This window comes from Centropristis striata, chromosome 12 (assembly GCF_030273125.1).
Source record: "Centropristis striata isolate RG_2023a ecotype Rhode Island chromosome 12, C.striata_1.0, whole genome shotgun sequence".
NCBI lineage: Eukaryota > Metazoa > Chordata > Actinopteri > Perciformes > Serranidae > Centropristis > Centropristis striata.
The window spans coordinates 30,927,169-30,949,177 of record NC_081528.1 but is presented as its reverse complement, the minus strand read 5'-3'; the positions used below and the strand labels follow the sequence as shown (position 1 = coordinate 30,949,177).

Genomic DNA, 22,009 nt, shown 5'->3' with positions numbered 1-22,009 from the left:
AAAATACGTTTGTAGTGTTTGCAAAAGCTTTTAGTGTCTTTCTGATGATAGCAGGACCTTAGTAGTGCTCTTACCCTTGCACAACATGACAGCTGTCAGCGACATTTGACCGCAGCGTGTTTACTCCGCGTGCTTCCGGTTAGCTGCTGCTCAACCTTGTGCTCCACGCGATCTGACTGAAACAACAGTCAAACCGCCCTCTGCTGGCACAGACACTCATCACTGCTGCTGCTGCCACGTGCACAAAGACTGGGCTGCAGAAATGTGGTTGCAGAAATAGGTGGAATGCATTTAACATATCGTCACCCTGTTAAAATAATCGCCTATCAAGTTTTGCAGGAAACACAAAAAACTTCACCAAAAGTGTAACATATGACATTTATCGATCATTTCACTCAAAAAAAGATGTAACAAAGGATTGCTATTGGCATAATAATAACACTGTGTGTATATTATGCAACTTAAGAGAAATAAATGACTCAAGCAATTTTTTTAACATGCCTTTGTGACTTAAGCAAGATATGGTAACACTTTATTTTGAAGGTGTCTACATAAGAGTCACAGCCTGACTGAAACATGACATGACAAGTATCATGAGAATTAATGTTACTTCAAAGTGTCATTAATGTTCATGACACATCCCATGTCATGTTTATGACACACTCATGTCACTCTTATATCACATATATTAAAATGTGAAATCTAAAATACATTTTTGTTTTTGCAATAGCTATTTTTGAGCACCATTGACAGCATATTTTAGTTGTGTGTGCCCCTAAAGCTTCCATTGTCTTCTGTTTGGATTGCAGCATCTCATCTTTGTATGCTTGTGTTTTCTGTATTTGCAGTGGGCTTCATTCCTCTTCCTTTGTTTCACTACATTTCCATAATGTCCTCATCCTAGACCTCCAACATGGCTGCATAAACCTGACCCAGTCCCTGCAGAGCGGTGGACATTTGTTGGCTCTTCATCCATTCCAAGGCTCTCCATTATGGCTCTGGATGACAGATGTAGATATGCTGGTGCTCTCCCCCAGGCTGTAAAGCATGAGGCCTAACCTTCCTCACAGCAGAAGTAATGGTCCACACCTTTAATTGTCGTGGGCTGTTCATCTTCACTAACAATAGCAGTAAGCAATGGGTCTGGGAAAGAAAGGCAGTCGTGTCTGACAAAGGAAGTGATTTAGTTCTGGAGGCAATTCGTAAGCGGGCGTTGCAGGGGCAGCAGTAATGTGCCGGGAGAAAGATCATATGGGGTAAGAGGCGTAGCAGACACAATAGTAGCACACAAGCAACGCTAGGTTTTTATTCCCCCTCCTATTGCAAAGATTTATCTGAAAAAAAGTGGCAGTAAAATGTATATTTTGTGTGTCCTTCAGGGGAGCGAGAGCTTGTGTTATTGAAGTGGACATGATGCTCTCTGAATTATGGATTCTGCAAAGGCTTAGAAAGTGAGTTGGACAAGAGCAACTTTATCACGGCTGTATCAGTCAGAAAACAAACAACACATCTCATTTGAAGAACTGGGCTGTTTGCGTAGGTGATCGTCTTCGGGTTTTGATGCCCCCTCATTATCCCATTTGATGTCAAAACATCATTTGATGTGCAACTTTCAAAAGTCTGCTTTTAGTTCTTTATTCTTTTTTTCCACCCCGCCTTCCAAAAGAGGCAAAACTGCTGTGAAAAAATGAGCCCTTGATGGGTCACTAGTTTACTGTCAGTATTAGACACGTAAAATAAGGAATAGACAAGTGTTGTTACCAAATTAAAGCATGTTCCCTGGGAAAGTTGAGGCCCATTAAAATGATAGATTGCATGGTGTATGCAAAGGGATGCCTTACACCCACAAAACAGTCTAATTGCATTTATTCCTGTAAGTCCACAAATGTTGAATCTAGATTCTCAGGCGTATTGGCAGCAAGCTGCTAGACAGCAGATGACTAGCTTCAAACGAGTAGCGAGGGGGAGGGATGTAAAATCTTGACAAACAGTGAGAGCCACTGTCCACATCATCTCTCGCCCCTGACAGGCTTCCCCATGCATGAATTCAAAGCTGGTAAAACCATGGCTGGATTCATTTTGATCTGACATCCATCATGTAGATCAGTGTTGTGGTTTCACTGTACTGTGTCCACGATAAGATGTTTTGGCAATCGGCCCATGACATCTGTTAGAGTCAGTCAAGAGAATCTGGGACCAAGTTGATGTTGGCTCAGAGCACAATTCATTCTTATTAGAACAGTCACACAAGCAATATTCCTCAATGTAATTGCACTTTATGTCTAAATTGAAGAAGTTAATTTAAAAGCACATATATAAGCCACTATATATGAAGCTAATTATATTAATTCAGGATCATTTTTTAACAATTTAAGATGCTGTTGCATCAGATTGTGTGATTATTTAATGTGTTCTGATATTTTCCCCCTCTCTCTGCTGTTTTTTTTTTTTTTTTTTTAATACCCCGGAGAGGGTTTGCAGATTAGAAAATTGGGAGGGACTGCAGATTTTTGTTCTCTTTGTATTTGTCTGAGGAAACCAGAAAAAGCCTTACAGCCAGTTACCGGGGGGTAAATTGGGTGTTGTGTACTAGTTAAAACCATTAAGAAATAAACTACTTGAAACTGAAATATTAATAATGATGTGCAGACTAGATGCATGTCTAAAGAGATGGAGTCCCTTTGATGGTTACCACTGTAAAAAAAAAAAAAAAAAATTAAAATAGAAAACTCCCTGCTTCTCTCTTGATATTTAACCATGCAGGGATTTCGTTAATATCAGTGTTCGGCCCAGCTTAGAAGACAAGTCTCATAGCTTAGATATAGAATTACAGATAATCTACGTGCAGTATTTCCGCACCAGCTTGCATGGCTTAAACATGGAGGCATGTGTGTGGAAGGCGTTAGGCAGATGGGATGTGTCTGATATCTCTCACTCAACATAATGAGACGAGAATTCGCTTCACCAATCTTAGGGCCCGTCTGATGGCAAGAGACACGGTGCCCACTCATACGGGAGGGATCTTTCCCCTCTTCAAAGATAATGAGATGACAATGTATTCAACTATCATTAGATAGAGACAGGGTTTGGGGGGGAGGACAGGGGGAGAAACATTCTACAGCACTTGTCTGCAGCCTTTGATCAGACGAGAAAAGCAACTGTCATTCTTTGTATCAGTGCTGGACTCATGAAAGCGCAGCTAACTGCTTTATCACCGCCAGTGTCACTGAAAGGCTGTTGTTTGTACTGTAGTTCCCCAAGCAGGTGATTTCTTAAGCTCACCTAGATTGTTAGGCGAACAGGAACTCACATCTCTGTGGTAACTGTCCTGCTGCCTGTGTGTGCAATCTTTGTCTCTCTCTTCAGTCGCTTGGAAAAAAAAGAAGAAAAAAAATTGTTGCAGTATAACATCAATTTTCCGTCACCTGGGAAGAGAAGACACAACATTTTGCCTGACATGGCACTCCATTGCAAGATGTCAAAAGTGCCATGTTAACAGGCTTATTTAAGCAGGCTTGACGAGACAATCTTATTCTAAGTTGACAGTTTGTTGTGGCACTTGTAGAGGGATCCATCTTGTCTTTTGTCCCCGTGGTGAAGATGATCCCTCGCATGCTGTTTTTTTATTCTCAGTCTTTCTTAGAACACTGTGTTTTGACAAATAAACCATCCAAATCCTTTTTTTTCCCTCCCAGACATTCTTCAGCGAGCATTAGGCCAACTGATCTGCACTGAAGTTCTGAGACTGTATTTTGACAGCAAACAATTATGCAGCGCTATCATTTATCTGGCAGGAGAAAATGTGTTTGGTAAAATCCAAAAATCTGTGCCTGTAACATGTTATCTTTGTAATGCAATCATGTGTAATTTATGAAAACGTTCTCCTTTATATATAATATATTATATAAGCGAGCAGCTACACATAGAGCATGTTTTCATCGATCAATATGGAACAAGGTTTGCAACTCACACTGTGCTGTTGCATCTTTCTCTCATCACTTTCTATCTTTGTTCACTGTCACGCAAAAAAAGAGAATAAAATACGAGGGAGAGCTGCTCCCTCTCTCCCCAAAAAACATCTATAAAAAAAAAAAAAGAGACTAGGAGCAGAGCTCAAAATATAGAACAATGTGTCTACATTTGTCACACAATTATGATAGATTGTTCAAAGTTTTGTGATGCCAAAATCCTTTTAAAACCTGACAAATATTCTCTCAAGTCAGGACTCATCCTCGTATAGGCTCCGTGTGCTTCCCTTAAAACTCAGCAAGATGCTCATTTGAAAGTAAGAGAAGGAGACGCCTTAACATCCAATTTCCCAACATTTCATCATCGTGTCTCAATAATTATGCAGGGTTATTAGCTCAAGTATTTGTCCTTGGCATTCTTAATGCCGGTTGACATTTATTATGAACAGTAATGGTATTGGAGATCTTTGATTTGCCGTTTGCGGTGGTACTTGTGCTTCTCTGCAGTGCAACAGCACCCTCTCTTGATAATTCATGATATAATTACATCACCATGAAGGAGCATACAGTATGTGCGTGTGTCATACTGGTGGAAATACACCAGAGCTCAAACTAATAACAGAGACCTACAATCACAATCAAAACTAGGTTAAATATTTACTTGGAATTTGGAGTTGACAATGTAAATTCCTGTTGGATTCCTGCACTAAAAAGCCCTCATCCCATTTATCACTTGCTGTATTATTTTTTTAAACACTGAATGAAAAATCCACATCTCATTTGTCACAAAGCTTAAAACCAATCATCTCTAATCATCTGTTTCTCTCTGTCTCTGTCTTTTCCTTTGTAGTGTTTCTGGGTTTTAGTTACTCATTATATCAGGATTAATGGAAGAATTCATTGTTTTGTGATATACTGTGCAGGGAAAAATCTCAATTTTAATTTTAAATTTAAAGAGTTTCTTTAAAAAAAATGTTTTGTTCCATTTAGGTCATTTAAAACACCTAAATAGTTAAATTATTTGTGTTTAAAACTAATTATAACAGGATTTTTCTATATGAGTTGCTCAACTTTGAGTTCTGACAGTGCTTCTCCACATTACTTTTAAATTATCAGTGATTTTATTGCTTAGGAATTACAGCAAAACATTGAAAAAAAAAGTCAAATTACTTCAGTGGACGTGTATACATTGCTATGGTAATGTTATACTGTAACATAAAGCACATTATCCTGCGGCCTTTTTAATCAGTTGGAAACCTGATGACTTTGAGGCAGTGAGTCATGCTCTCATCACATGACGCTTTGTTGCTCAATGTTTATATCACCGTGTGTTTTAAACTGCGGTTGCTGAACTATGGGTGGCAGCGAGACTGACTTGGCAAAACAGTTTAGTCTCACAGATGTGAAACCCTCAGGAGGACACAATGTTGCACATTTGCAACAGTCATATCTGTTCCAGGGACAAAATGAATCAAGCTATTTTCATCAGTATGTGCTCGTGTTTCTATAGCCATTACACTATGCCTTTGAATTAATTGGACAGAGATATACTGAGATAAATATTCTACATGTCAGGGCTTTCAGTAATATTATACTCTGAAGAGGTGAACTCAGGTGAAAGCTATTATCCTTTATTGATCTCCATTATAAGATCTGACAGGAGGAGATGCAGATAAACAGAAATAGAAAGTTAGAGGAGGTTTATCTTCACATCAGCTGAGATAGCAAAGCAGACTACACCTCAAAATTAAAAGATAAAGTTGTGTAATATTCCATGTATTCTGAGAAGAACTACAACCGTACACATGCATGTGAGCATTTTGTGTGCAAAAACCATGAAAATCTAACCAAACAAGCAGGAGGAGGGTGGGTTGGGGGGACCTTGAAACTATTTGGAGGGTACACAATGACAAAAGCAAAGGCAAGCAATAACAGTTGGTGCTCAGTCTGTCGAGTGATATAAACAAACATGTTTGCTTGATTTAAAAAGTGGGTGCTGAAATGAGAAGAACACTGAGGTTAATGCCGACATCAAAGTAGCTTCCAAGGCTGTTTAGTTAAAAGAATCAGTTAAGTTTACTTAAAGCAGAACAAGAGAAATCAGAATCCGCCCGCTGAGGGGCCACATTCAGCGCCAAACATGGATTTGAACGTGCAGAGAAGACTGAAGTCATTTTATTTATAGGTTTGCATGCTGTACAAAATTATGATAAAAACTAAGATTTGGCCCCAAAAACATGTTATAATCACAGTTACAAATTGGTTTCATTGTGGTAAAGTTGTTTTAACTTTTAAGAGCAGAACAACAAACCTAAAACCGAATCAAAGTCGCGTTAGTGAAGTTCAGTGGAAATCAGGATTCTGAGTGTCGCACATAGAGACTCAGATAGCTGGTTTGGGCAGAGTTTGTGGTTTCTTTTGGGTTAATCCATTCGGTAACACAAGGGATAACAACACATTAATTAGCATTTGTTAATGCAGTAATATGCATTAACTAAGGTTTAACTAACAGTTACTTTCTGTGTCTTATCATTTACTTGTGGTGTTCATGTTAACTCAGGTACTTAAGGTACATTTAGAGACGATTAGTAAATAAAGTTATAAGTAAAAACTGAAATTAAATACAATTACAATTGAGTAACTGTTAACAAATGTATCTTGTTAATATTAAATAAGGTTTTACATGTTAATTAAGTTACTAACTAATATTAGTACATGGTTAATTAAGATGTTAATGAGCATGCATGCCTTGACGCTCACAGCTAAGCCATTTTATTCAAGAAAACATTTTTTTAATGTTAATTTAATTCATAGGCTAATCTATAAATTATTATGCATGTTATATTATAAGTATTACTTAACTAGAATTAACCACTTACTAATGCATTTGTGACCCTTATTGTAAAGTTGAAACATGTATCTTGATGATAGCATCTTTATAAATGATTAAATAATATATTAATTAATTAGATAACATGGACACCATTAGAAAATCATTACTAGGCACGTCAGTTAACTAATACCAGTTGGTAAATGCTTATTAATGCCTTAATTCAAGTTATTTAATGTACCCTTGATGTGTTACCATCTGACGGTTGAGAAGGATAAGATCATCCAGATGACCCAAAAGGCATCATAACTTTAAAAATACAGAACAGACAGTGATCGTGATATATAATATTGCATAAATCAAATCAAACATTCGCTCAGCCAGCATGCCCAGAAATAAAGACAAAAGAATAATAATAACTGTGGTCACCAGAGTGCACTGGTTGAGGCATGATTCTATCAACACAAATGGAGTTTCAGAAAGTTCACAAAAATCTGTACAGCAGTGTGAAATATCAATATGATATATTTTCTGTAATTCACAATTCTGTAAACCTTTATTTAATGCGTAACAAGACTTCTAAGACAAGCAAATGACTTTGGTGTTCTGTAGCTACAGGCTCGATAAAAAAAGAAAATGTCCAAATATATTATTCAGCAAAAATTTCATTCCTGTTCTTCAAACCAGCCTGGACAAATTCATCACCCTCAGTGTTCACAGTGGTCTTCTTCACTGAAGAGTAAGAATCTGTTTAGACCACCCACTAAGGAAAGACACAGGTACGTTGGTTACATTTATGTATCATAACAACTTTGTGAAATATAAACCTCAAAATATACTGTATGTGATGGCACTGATAAGAAAAGTCTCTGTATAGATGTAAACTAACCTGCAGGCTTATTTACTCAAAACTTTTACATTGAATCTTACAGACATACACAGAACGTTTCATAAAACTAGTATAACAAAGCAGTACAACAAAGGCTTGGCACTTGCTACAGCTTAGCCAAGTCTATGAAAATTCTTGATCGGTTGAGAATGTGGAGAATGTGCATTGCATTCCAGTTTCTGAATAAGTCCTCCCCAGTGGGCAGGCATGTCCACTAATGATAGAAACAATGGTTTATGGGCAAGGCTCTGTCTGTTTTCCCTCTGAAAAATGTGGAAAGCCGAGTTACAGAAGAAAAAAAACACCATGACTCTCGAAGGATGTGTCCTTGATCCGTTGTTTTGTTTGTCCACTCTTCTTCGCCGCTCTCTCATTTGTTTCACATGCTGTCGTGAGACAAAACGCTCAAGGCAATTTCACCACCACCACGCAGGCGCCTGCCCTGCCAATGTTGAGAGGGACCTCCTACAGGACGACAGAGAGGTTACCATGCAGCCTCTCATCTGAGGCCGTCTTCAAAAAGAATCCCATTTTACTTCATGCAGATAAGAGGGTTACAGAGGCACGGCTGGAAAAACAAAGCAAGCTCTAAATTATTTATAGGATTCAGTGTCTTCAGCAGATTTATACTCCCGAAGGGTGTTAACTGGAACCCTGATGTTACATTTAACCAGCTCTGGCAAAAACAAGCTACAATGACCATTTCTAATGTCGAAGTTACGAATTTTTATTTGTACGGAAAACAATCATGTAACATTTAAAAACTGTTATGAAACTGATAAATGACTGGCTGGTGTGATTACAGCGAAATTATGTATGTATAATTTCGCTGTATAGGTAAATTATATTTATGTTTTTGTAATACAAGACATGTTTAGACAAGGATGTTAACTTGTTATATTTAAGGAGAGGGGGTAAGTTTTACTTCTTCTCACTCCTTTTCGAATATGTATTCTGTCATGTTAAATGTTTTGTCTGACTCTTTTTTTTATTTATTATTATTTGTTTTCATATTCGAAATAAACTTAAATCAAATCAAAATCAAATGAAATTACCTCGGTCCACTCATTGTTCTGTGCATCATAGGACTCGACGGTGTTCAGATATGACTGGCCATCGTATCCACCCACAGCATAGAGTCTGTCACCCAGCAGGCAGACACCCACTGCGTCCCGGGGAACACTGAGCGAGGACACAGTGGTCCACGTGTCCGTCTTTGGATCATACCTGTAATAGCAATATTTGGGTTGTTTTTGCATTATGTTTATGTTATGTGGTATGAAGTAAAAAGAAATAATTCCTCCAATCAGCATGAATCTCAAGAGGAAATCAGCGTCCCATCCCCACTAACTGAGCCATCTTTATACCCCGCTCTTTAATCACAGATGTCTGAACGGTCACTTGTGGCTGCTGCTTTCAGCACACACAGAGAGCCAGATTGAAACTTAAAACGCAAAAACTGTCTCTTGGACGGCAGCTGGCGGCCGCTGGGTCCACAGAGAGCTGGACTCATCAGCAAAGCCAGAAGTTGCAGAATTTGTTTTTTTTTTCATTGCCAAGATGGGGAAAATGAAGCACGCATTATATGAATTACAGGACTTTCAGCCATTTCAGAGTAATTTAAGTAAGTCATTTAAATGTTCAGCATGTCTAGCTGTGACTTGGTATGAATCGTAAAGATGCCTCATGCAGTTTTTGACAAGTTTTAGGTGAAATAATTTAAATACTGATGTAATCTGCACTCAGGAAACTGTGAAGTGTATAATCAACTACCAGTAAGTATCAATATCACTGTATAATGATAAGTGAAAAAGCCGTCATCTCACTAATATGTGGCTGAGAAGGAACTGATGTACTGCAAATTATTTCACATTGCTTAAAGTGTGTAAAGCACTTCAAATACATGCACTTAAATACACGGTCTGATCTTGAAACCTACATTAAAGGAGGATAATCCACTATAAAATCATTAATGATTGATTAATGATCACTAAACTGCTGTCACATTGAAAATAACATGTGATATATATATATAGAAATCAGACATGTAAAGATGATATTTGTTTACATTAACCATCTGTTATTTTAGAACGTTTGGCAAAGTAAATAAAACATCATATGGTGGAAAATATGAAGCAAATATGTTTCCATCCTGCAAAAATAGCTACAATTAATCAACTATATCCTCATTTTAGTTACATTAGTAGCACCTACAATACAGTTACAATAATAAGAGACTATTTAAAAAAAAATGTTTTTATTACTAATAGTTTTTATTTGTATTTTATTTAGGACACCCATTTGTTTTCACTGCAGCAACAACTATTCCTTCTGGGTTCCACAAAATTAATGTAAATGTAGATATCCGTAGGCAGTATTTATGAGATTCATTTTTTACATTTATTTGTATTTATTTATTATTTTCTTCTCTCTCCTCCCTTTCTTCTCTTTCCAACTTCAATATAATTTTATTTACTTGTTAACCTTATTCTTCATTTAATTCTAAAATAATAAGTTATCCACTATAAAACATACATTTTGCAGGAATGCTACAAGTATGAAGAATATGATATGTAAACAAATATAAATGTCTATTAACTCCTGCCATTATTGACAATCAACAAATTAACTAATTGATTTAATTAATTAAGTAGCACTGCACAAATATAATCAACCTTCATATACATAATATCATGTGCAGCCTAAACTGATTTCTTTTTAAATAATTGCTGTTGGTAATTTCTTTTTCTAAACTGATCCTACTGCTAAATTCGATTAAATTTAGTGGTAATTTATTCCATTTCAACATAGCTCTGTATTAGGATTTTCTTTAAAGCACAGGTTTAAGGTAAAGTGAAGCCTATAGGGTCATCAGTCTGTCTGGAGTCATAGTAATGTATACACGAGCATCTCCATACATTAGAATATGATGGAAAAGTCCATTTCCAGTAGTTCAAGTCAAACAGCCCCAACCAAGTATTGAGTCATATAGATGGACATACATTAAATACATTAAATTGGTCTTTAGTAATATTAACATTAATTTGAGACACTGAATTTTAGGTCTTCATTAAATGTAAGCCATAATCATTATAATTAGAAGAAACTAAACTAAATTAAGACATGAAATGTTTAATTCTGTGTGTAATGGATCTATATAATACGTTATTTCCACATCATAAATTTAATAACTGACATAAATAAACTTTTCTATGATATTCTAATTTTTTGAGATGTATCATTGGTGGGTGTTGGCTGAAAATATAGGTATTTCGATTTTCTTGAGACACAAATGTTTGTTTAATTCTAATAATTTGGACCAGGTTTTACACCAGTCTCTCTCATTGGAAGGTTTAGTCAGCACAATTTTTCTTTAAATATACAAATAATAATTTGTGTATGATTTTATGAAAAATGGGGAAGAGTATTTTTTAGCTCTGCTGAAGGTGCTGTACTGCGAGTTGCATCAGCTTCAGATTCAGGAAGATACAACAGCCACCAGATGGTGCCAGACACTATAAGATAAACCCATGTGTGGAAACTATGATCTCTTCAGTTAAGTATCACACCAGTATCATGCAGACATGTCTCAAAATGCAGGAACAGGGTGGGGATCTGTTCTCTTTTGTTCTTACAGCCTCGTTCGCTCCCACTCCAACTGCGATCCAAAACCTCTTACGAAACATTCTTTTTTATTGGTGTGTTGTTTCCAGAGAAGAAGCGTTTACCGACCTTTCAACACAATCGGAGAGTCTAGAACAGTGGTTGGAGGCGGGGGCGTCGTGTCCGCCTACGGCATACAGGAAGTTGTTGTATGTTGCCACGCCGACGCCTCCTCTCCTCTTGGCCATAGGAGCACACATGCTCCACTTGTTGGTGTGCGGATCGAAGCACTCCATCGACCTCAGGCACGAGCTGCCGTCTCGTCCGCCGACTGCAAACAATCTGAGAAAGATATTAAACAGACAGAAATCTCAAAAAATTTGACATGTACATACAGTACTTGTGGATCTGGTGGGAGCAGCTAACATCAGCTGTCAGATGTTTGTAAAAATGATGACAGAACAGTGGTAATGTGACAGATTTTGTAAGATACAGCAGCGAGCAGTGGATAGCGTTTTTCAAAGGACCTTTCCTTGAGAGTGTTCCCTCCCTGAAAGATCACATCAGTGTTTTAAGTGCTTGTAGCTCACAGGCCCGACAGCAAGAAAGTAGAGGCTAGGGAAACAGTTTCCTTGTTGTCTATTTTTGACCTAGTTGCAGAAATAACTCAGCATCGACTTTAACACTGAATACTGGATGTAGCTGAGCAGCAGCCTCTTTCCTCCTTCGGCACACAAACACATTTAAATGAGGCTGAGTGTCAGCCTGTTCTTTGCTTAATTTACTTTCAGATAATGTTGTTAGGCATTTAATACATACAAATACACAAAGTGTTTTGCTTTTATAGAGTTGAGAATATAGTGTATAAATTACCACACTGATAGAAACTGCCTCTTGCTATGAGCTGCTGACTGCTGCAGCCACGTTGTAGTTTATCTCACACAGACCACAGAGGTCCATTCGGCATCCAAGAAGTGTAATGTTGTCAAACTATTACTGCACTAATGCTGCACTTCAGCTTCTCATGGACCAGTGCACTGTGAGTTACATAACCACGCCTGTGTTATTGAATTCTCTCTTTCAAGTTAGAGTTAGTGTTCCCTTACTGATGACCACTTTCCAAAGCAAAATGTAGAATTTTTCATTCTGTTTTTCTACATTTCAGTACAGTCTGCAATTCAACTCTCATAACATTTTATGGTGGACATAAGCATAATCTCTAGTTTAGGTTTTTGTCAAAGTCACATTACTTTTGCATGGGAGCAGATGGCTTATGTTATTAAAAGCAGACATGCTGCTCATACTTAAATTTCAAGTCTATAATTTTTAACAGGCTGGATAAGATATGCACAAAAATCCAACTGTATGGTCATTATAACACTATAATATGGAAGTTTTCAACACTTACAGTAGATCTTTGCAGTTAAGAGATCTAAGTGTGTGGTTATCACTTTGATCAGGTTAAACTCATTGATACTTCCACCACCATAGCTATGATAAAGCCTGGTGGATCAGATGATCATGCTGCATTACTTATTTTACAAAAAAATGGAAAAATGCAATCGGTCAAGACAAAAAAATAAAAATAAGTGCCCAGAAGTTTTACCAATATTGGGAAAAATCAAGGGCTCCACCTGCTGTACATTTTGAACTATTTGAGCATTTTTTCACAACCTCTCTTGTCCCCTCCTCTCTGCTCTGTGTAAACAGCCTGCAGTTCAGTTAAATTTTTGTTGAATTCTTGTCATGTGACTGTTGGTCCCAGCAGAGTCAATCATGGCTTACCAGTGTTGCAGTGGAGTGCAGAATTTCACTTTTTTTAAAGGATCTGGTTAATGCAAATGTTTTTCAATTTGGCAACATTTTAAACAAGATATATAGAATAAAGTTTTTTGTATCGAAATATCAATATTTAAAGCTCAGATTTGGATATCTATTCCTTATTCGTCACACATGCTTTGATCAAGGACTGTCAGAAATTTGAAAATCCGGTTTCTGGCTATGATGAATGGTGTAGTTTTTTATTTTTACTGAAGGAAAACATGTCTTTCAAACCTGTGGGCAGGTGTGGGGTTAAAAAGCAAACCTATATTTAAGGCAGACAGGGCCCTTTCAAAAGCATGCACTAACACTGGCATTCCTTTTTCACAATAAATTGCACAGACTCCTCTGACTACTCAGTCTACCGTGGCTTAACAGATGCCAGTTACCTCGACCTCAGGCCCCATGATATTTAAAAGCAGCAGACAGACAACAATATTCTTTGCCTCAAAGTGTACGGTTGCATATTTTAAGCATTAAAATGTCACTGGGTCTGTAGGTTCGATAAAGCAACTTACTTTCCATTGAGAGCGGTGACTCCCATGGTGCTCCGTGGTGTCGACATACTGGCCACGTAGTTCCACTGTCTGGCCTGCGGGTCCCATCGTTCCACTGTGTTGAGGTAGCTCCAGCCGTCATGGCCTCCCACAGCATACATGGGGCCCTCCAGCACAGCAATACCTGCAAAAATAAAAACAATAGATACTTTTTACTAAAGAAAGCCTCCTGTTTTGCTCTGTGATTGAGTATAAGAAGAGTGCCAATAGATGACTCGTGATACTTCTAAGTACTTGTGTTTCATTCTGATACATTAATATGGTTATAGTGTATGATTAATGGAATTAAATTACTTTTTCCAAATCCAAACGACTTGTTTTCTTCCTGCAGTTCTTAGAGAGAGCTGTACGTACGTTTCTCATTTTAGAAGTGGGCAGAGTGAGTCATGCAGCTGACCAAACCTATTCAGAAAACAGGAAGACTATAAAACTGCATTGTTATTCCTCATTCCCAAGTCACAGAGTGAAGCAGTTTTCTCCAGCAACATTGTCGAGGATGTTTTAACACAATGGATTTTTATATTACCAGCCTTATTTCCTTTGGTGAGAGTTCAATTATTTGGAGGGAACATGAGGGCAGAACCGCATTCAGAGACCACGAATGACATAAACACTGTCAGACAGAAACAATTCTCGTAGAGAGACTTCCTTTTTTATTACCGACTGGTGGCTTTGGAATAAAGAAGAAATACTTTTTCCTGTCTTTACCCATAATGCACACAGCAGGAAATGGTCGGGCAGGGATGTTGGTAGACACTAAGCTCAAATATATTCCGTTTTTAAATATGCACGCCACAAGCAAAGCAGGGAGAGATATTTGCTGCGGGAAAGATCAAAGACAACACAGGTAATCTGTACAGTGTGATCTCCTGGGCTGACTGATACCTCCGACCACACTGGGTGAGCATGCTGAATGCTTTGACAAGATCTCCCTGTTCTGTTACCCAGACCTGTTTCAACTGTGAATCAAAACGCTTCTGATATGAGATTTATTGGGCAGGGAAGGGTAAGGAAGAGCAGGGCCAGCACAGCCTGCCAAGCTTTGATAGGGGAATGAGAAAATATCAAAGGTCTATCTCAAAAAGAAATGTATGATTTTTTTTTTTTTTTTCTTTACAGCACACCAGCTGTGACCCTCCTGAGCAGGCATCCTGCAGCTTTTCGTGTTTCATAACACCAGGTAGGCTGACTGAGCTAATACTCCATACCTCGAAATAGCTGAGTGAACTGCATGCGTTTTATTGTCAGCATCCAGTGGAATAACAATAATAAAGTTAGAAGTGATTTAACTTAAATATCAGGAAGATAGGCTTAATAAAATAAAAATTAATTAATTAATTAAATATCTTTGGGTTTTAGACTGCGGGACAGAAAACAAGTTATGTAAATCCATCAGGTTGGGCTCTGAGAATTGTTCGAGACCCAATTCTGCCTTTTGTATGAGTCAATAGTAGATACCGCATAGAAGTGATGCATCATCTGAAAACTGGGAACTTGAGGATTAATTTAAGATGTAGTTCATGCAGCCTATTAAAATTCTGAAAGTTTAAAGTGCACAAGGGCTGAGAAGATAGAAGTATATGATGGGCATTAACATGCTTAATCAGTTGCTGCAGCAATTTTTGGGCTTTTCCACTTGAAAATTCATGAAAAATGGTCAGAAATCCCTCCCATATACCACATTAAAACCGTAAAGAACACTGTATGATAATTCATGCTGTGATTTGGCATAAAAACTTTTAATACCCCAATTTTAAAAAATGTGATCACTACAATAATAAGGCTACTAACATCATAACACATGAATGAAATTGGGCTCACTGAATCCAGAAGAGTCTCAGCTTTCCAGTAATACCAATGTATGGCATTCAAAGATTGTTTAGGGACCCCAGCATGCAGGAATATTCAAATATAATAGGCAAAAATAACTCATTTTTACAGCATGCAAAAAACTGCATGTTTTCTGCTTGAATCTGCAGATTATCATAAAGTGGGCATGTCTGTAAAGGGGAGACTTTTGGGTATCCGCTTTCATTCAGATAACTTGAAGTCAGAGGTCAAATGACCCTTAAAAATATTGCCATGTCAGTTTTTCAGGCTTGGTACCAATAGATATTTTAGGTTTTCTAGTTTAATATGATGCTAATATAATTCTAGCTTTGACAGAGAGCTTGCTACAACTTATTAAAGACAACAATGTCCACTAAAGTTGCTCCAATCCTGTAAGTCTCAAATGGTTAATTGAGAAAACAATGAAGCTTAACCGATCATTAGTTGCAGCCATGCTGTCCATATGTGACGCGTTCCATCAAAATAAGTCGGAAGTCGCAGCCGCCCGTTCTTGTAAAAACACATTTAAACATGAAAAAAGTGATTTTGGGCTGTTTTAGGGTTTTATGCGTTTCTGAATAAATAAAGTCTCAGCTTTAAGACTATGTTACCATTAACATGAAATTCAAATAAGTAAGTATAGTTTTTAATCTCTGGAGTCTAGTCCTGATAAATGTGTGAAAACATGAAACATGGCGGAATCTGTATTATTTTCTTTAAAGTCCTTTTTCTCAAAACTAACTGATAACAGTCGAACTTTGGATGAGCATATCTCATGGAATATTTGGCGTAGAAACATAATGTTGGTATTGACATGAAACTAAGAGTCTCCTCTTTACAGACACATCAAAATCTCAAAATGTGTTTCTGGGTCAATGTGACTCCGGAGCAGGTCACATATTTCCTTGTAAGTTTTAACAATGTTGATGAATTTAAGAAGTGCCAATATATTTTGGAACAGCAGAAACAAAAGGATGTTTTAATGTTGATAATAATGTTTTAATTATTAGATTATCTGTCAGTTTTTAACTGACTATCATTTTAATTTAATAAGTAGAGCTACATTAGCCTCACAAGACAAACTCACCAAGTCCATGTCTGTGTGTGGACATGGGGGGCATGGTGGACCACACTTTATTGATCGGATTGTAGCACTCCACCATGTTGGACGTCTTGAGTCCATCCCTTCCTCCGACCACATACAGCTTGTTGTCGATTACCGCGACACCGAACTGCAGCCGGCGTCCGTTCATGACCCCGACCTGCACCCATGTGTTGGTCCGAAGGTCGTACTTCTCTATGGTGGTGGAGCCTAAAACCACAGACACATTACACTTTAGATACAGTGAGGGAAAAAATTATTTGATCCCCTGCAGATTTTGTGATTTTTGCTAAATTTTCCCACTGACAAATAGAATAGAATAGAATAGAATTCTTTATTGTCATTGCACAAAAATACAACGAAATTGGATGGCAGTCCTCTTGGTGCTTATAAATTAAAAATGAATAAATAAAGGCAAATAGAGTTCTAACATAATACAAGACAAAATAAAACATACTTGTCCAGCTATTCACAGACATTCACAGACAGCCCCCCCTCTCTACCCTTCCATATTCCCACATATTCCCAAATACATTGAAATAAATGAACAGTCTATAATTTTAATGGTAGGTTAATTTTAACAGTATGAGACAGAATATAAAAAAAATATCCAGAAAATCACATTATATAAAAGTTATAAATGTATTTGCATATTCTTTCACTCACTGTTAAAACGTTTCATCACAATTATAGACAATTTATTTATTTGTCAGTGGGAAAATTTAGCAAAAATTGGAAAACCGGCATGGGATCAAATAATTATTTCCCTCACAGTTAAAAATCGATATAAATGTGGGTATTTTTTATTTAAAAAATATGCATTCATTGAATTGTTACATCCTACTCCAGAAATGTTGTGTTTTTTGTCTGAGAAATAATTAAAGCAATCCTTCTCAGTCACAATTTGACTATAATATAATTCTGTCATTTGTCTGTAAGTTCATTCAAAACCGTGAGAAAATCATATTGTTAACCCTGTATTGAACATCACATTGATCATGAATTGAGTGTATCGTTACATCCGTATATTGATAATACTGCGTAAGGACCATACCTTTTGTCGCATCCATCCCTCCTACAGCATAAAGTGCACCCACTGTGGACTTTCTAGGTTTGGTTCTCGGGCTCTGAAACATGGGGCGTCTCTCGGGCAGAAGATGGTACTTCATGGCCTCCATCAGCAGCTTTTGGCATTCCAGATCATCTGAGAACATCTTGTTGTTTTCCAGATCTGCAAGGAGCTGCATTTAAAAGAATCACATTAACAGTCTATATCAGTAGTTCTCAACCTTTTTGAGTCGCGACCCCCAATTTAACATGCATGTTGCCCCCACTCACTGAACAGAATCTCACACACACAGTTCAGATCATACAAACTTGAGTTGATACGACGAATTTTGGACAAATAATGAAGCAGACAACAACTAAAACATCTCTCTGTCTGAGCAGTTATATATATATTTTTTATATTTGATTGTTACTTTTAATCTAAATACTTTGCTATAAGTTTAAAGGTCCATTCTGACCTCCTTAGTGTGTAACAGTCAGCTTCAAGCCAGAGACTCCTTGTAAAATAATAACTTGCTACTTTGGGATTTGTCAGAAAAGACACAAAATTACCCAAAAAAGAATCAAATTGACCACAAAATGATAAAAAAAAAAGACACAAAATGACCAAAAAATTACATAAAATTAAGCAAAAAAGGACTCAAATTGACCAAAACAAGGAAACAAAATGACCAAAAAAGACACAAATTGACCACAAAATGAAAAAAACCCCACAAAATGACCCAAAAAAAAGACATTTAATGACCAAAAAGACTAAAACACATTAACACATGAACACTTTAACACAGTGGAGACTGAGCTGACTTCCAAAATGATTTGGCGACCCCCAGAAATCATCTCGCGACCCCAATTGGGGTCGGGACCCCAAGGTTGAGAATGGCTGGTCTACATCATAAGAAGGTACTTCAAATGAAATGATGACAACAAGTGCAACATATTTATGGTTCATATAATTCACCTTTGAAGACTTCTAAATGACAGATAAAGTCATGTAACATAAAGACTATTGTACGTAAACAAATCTTAAGATGTAGTAATATCAAAATGTTACTATTACTTCATATGGTTTATGTTAAATGCAGGATATCAACATTTTAAAACCATCTGCAGCCACAGTAGTCATATGTTGAATCCTGTCTGTAAAATATCTGCTAAATTTTCCGTGTCTTTAGGGAAATACATTCCATCGAGTCTTAAACGTCTTACCTTTATAAAATATTGAGCCCACAGTGTAGATTAAAGCAGTTGCTTTTGAGAGAGAACATTTTTATGTGGTTTTATTGAATATTTCATCACACATTTCATTTCCTTGAATGAAGGATTTGTATATAACTATTGATCTTGTAATGCCTGCAGGTAATGTCAGTGGCACTACTCTGCTCATCTTTTCAGATTTTACTAAATACTTTACCAGTCCTGACAAATATAATGATTAATTTCGGTCGTTTATTTGCCTCGCAGCCAAAAATATTTCCCAAACCAATGAATGAGATAACTTATGTATTAGATCACAGTTTCCAAATATTTCTTTTTCACTTCATTTTTGTTTGCACTCGACAACATTCTGTGGGTTGTTTGTTGTTTTTTTCCTGCATCTATTCACTCAATATGAAGTCAAAAAATAATTCACATGTGCATAATTAGTTTTGAAAATCTGTCAGTAAAAATAAAGCTGTCATCATTTAAAAAGGGAGATATTTCCACACTCCAGATCTGCCAAAAATGTCTTATCTGGGTTTGATGTTATGTAAATGAGACAGACATGACACAGTTGTAAAACAATGCTTCCTCTCAGAAATACAGCATTCATAAAACATGAGCTGCAGCGTTTAAAACAACAATGATTCAAGTATAAGCAAGCTATTTATAGCCTGTCATTGCATATAAAAACTCATGTGGAGCTGTCATGATGTCAGTTTGATTTATCATTGAGAGGGGAGATTGTTTTTTTCTTCAGCCACCGACATAAACAAAGCGATTATTGACAAAGCAGTAGTTCACTGGCTTCCAGTGGTCAGTTAGAAGACTGAGGGTGAACTGGGGGGTTCTCTTCTAGTGGTACTAATCCTTAAACCTGAAATATGTAGTTGATTTATCAATTACTAGATCAACCTTCAAGCTAAAATTCCCAGGATCTAAACTGTGAGGATTCGGTGCTTTCCTTACTCTTGTATGATAGTAAACTGAAAATCTTCGACAAAACAAGACATTTAACTCTGGTACAATGCATCAAATTACAACATTTATGTTTCATATTTGATATAGTCCTAATCATAAAAAAACAATATTTCATGTTAGGCCCTGGAAAAATATTATGGGCCTTTTTTTCCAATATCTTTCATAATATATATTTTATATCATACAATATATTTTATGAACAAAACCACTGAGATACCATATAAATTTATATATGGTCACCCATAAAGTTGGAATAAAATTTTTTTTTTTACCTTTTTCCATGAAATGATTGTGACAATGTGATATATTCTTGACAGATAAAGCGTATATCCTCTCAAAACTTTATTAATTAATCTCTTCCAAATATATCACAATGAAAATGAAACCACAATTAGCAGAGGATTGTGTCTGAAGACGAAATTATTCCAACTTTATGGACGACCGTGTATATAAAAAAAAAAAAAAATTATTATTACCATCTCTTAGTTGTAAGCCTCTGCCAACTAGACAGTTTGCAGTTTAAATCCATGTCTGTCCAGTCCTGTTCATACAGTCTATGTCCAGACTCATCCAGTATGAAGCCATGACAGTGGAAGATGCTTAAAATATGGATGTTGCTGTAAAAAGCTATAAATTCTAAAACATGGATGCTTCACACCCCACTCTTCTTCAAACCACATCACAGAGGATCTATACAAACACCAAAGTTTCAAGGTGAGCACCAGAGATTAGTGTCATCAATCCAGGATCCGACCAAATGTGAAATACGGTCACAATCTCCCCGTCTGACCCTGAGTTATGGGGTTGAATACGGCCAGGAAAGTGTTTTTGCAGGACATGTTGATGTTACAGTGAAGCTGACCTTTAGACATGTTATCACTTCTTCATTGTATGCTATTAGACATTTGATGGAAATGTTGTCATGATTAACTGTAATTATTATTATAATTATTTTATGAGGCCACAGTGACCTTTACTATTACTCCAGTCGGAATACTTGAGTCCAAGTGGACGTTTTTGTGCCAAATTTAAAGAAATTCCATCAAGGTGTTCCTGAGCTATCATATTTAAGAAAATGGGATGGATGTGAGGTCACAGTGGACCTGACCTCTGACCTTTGACCACCAAAATCTTCTCAAAATCAGCTCATCAATGAGTGCAAGAGGATGAATTTGAAGAAATTTGCTCTGAGCGTTCCTGAGATATTGTATTCATGGAAATGGGACGGATGGACAGACACATGGAGGAAGAAATAATGCCTTTGGCCACATGTGTTGCTGGTACAGAGGCATGAAATTGATATTACAAATACAGGATATTGCACCCTGGACAGCGAAGGTCAAAGTCCTCCTGTCACACTAAGCTGCCACAGCAGGAGGTGCTGTGGCAGCTTAGTACTCAACTACAAACAAGCAAAAGCACATTATATGATCCTGATCATAGCACTTCCTCTAGACCCTTTACACACTTCCTCACCTGTGGAGGAAGAAGAGGCAGGCGGATGAAGGCAAGGAGCACCCCGAGGTCCTGCTGTCGATGCTGGACGTCGTAGCGCACCCACATCATCAAAGCCTGGAAGATGGTCTCCTCATCTGGGACGTTGATGTCGTCGCTGGAGAGCAGCTTAACAATCTCAGCCGTGGGGAGCAGCAGGAACTCCTGGTTCTGAATGACCTCCAGGAAGTGTTCCTGGAAGACAGAGGAGACGTGGAGGAGGCAGATAATCATCAGTCATTAGCTGAGGAGTACGCTCGGTGCAGGGCTGCGTGTCTGTGTGTGTGTTTTCTATAACTAAGAGAAACAACTGGTACAAGGACAGAGAGGTGAAGAAAAAAATGAAGAATAGATAGAGAATGCAAATTTAAAAGTCTCTTTTGACAATTTCTTACATGACTGCTAACCACTGTGAAATACTCACCATTTCTCAACAATTTTGAATGAACAGATGAAACCGTCATCTGTTTTACTTAGCTCACTAAACAAAATGATCCACTCAGCAGCAGGCTACAAATCAATCTGGCAGAAAGCATCTCCAAAATAAAAGCTTTTTCGTAAGCTCACACAACATTTTTGCTGCTGATCGTACATGACACCCTTAAACCATTATAAGCCTTTTAATGAGAAACAGAAAGACTCTGCACACCAATGTCGTGTCCACTGTGC

General features: G+C 37.3%; 1 protein-coding gene across 2 annotated transcripts in view; it reads right to left on the bottom strand.

Moving 5' to 3' along the window:
- Positions 1–5,585: 5,585 nt before the first annotated feature.
- Positions 5,586–22,009, bottom strand: part of klhl4 (kelch-like family member 4) — a 39,914-nt gene continuing 23,490 nt past the window's right edge. For both annotated transcript variants that reach the window (XM_059346343.1, XM_059346342.1), the window contains exons 5-11: positions 21,323–21,535; positions 17,655–17,841; positions 16,586–16,810; positions 13,630–13,792; positions 11,420–11,632; positions 8,743–8,914; positions 5,586–8,152 (exon numbers count right to left, since the gene is read on the bottom strand). In XM_059346343.1, coding sequence (XP_059202326.1) covers positions 8,093–8,152; positions 8,743–8,914; positions 11,420–11,632; positions 13,630–13,792; positions 16,586–16,810; positions 17,655–17,841; positions 21,323–21,535 — 1,233 coding nt within the window. In that variant the 3' untranslated portion in view covers positions 5,586–8,092. The remainder of the gene's footprint in view (positions 8,153–8,742; positions 8,915–11,419; positions 11,633–13,629; positions 13,793–16,585; positions 16,811–17,654; positions 17,842–21,322; positions 21,536–22,009) is intronic.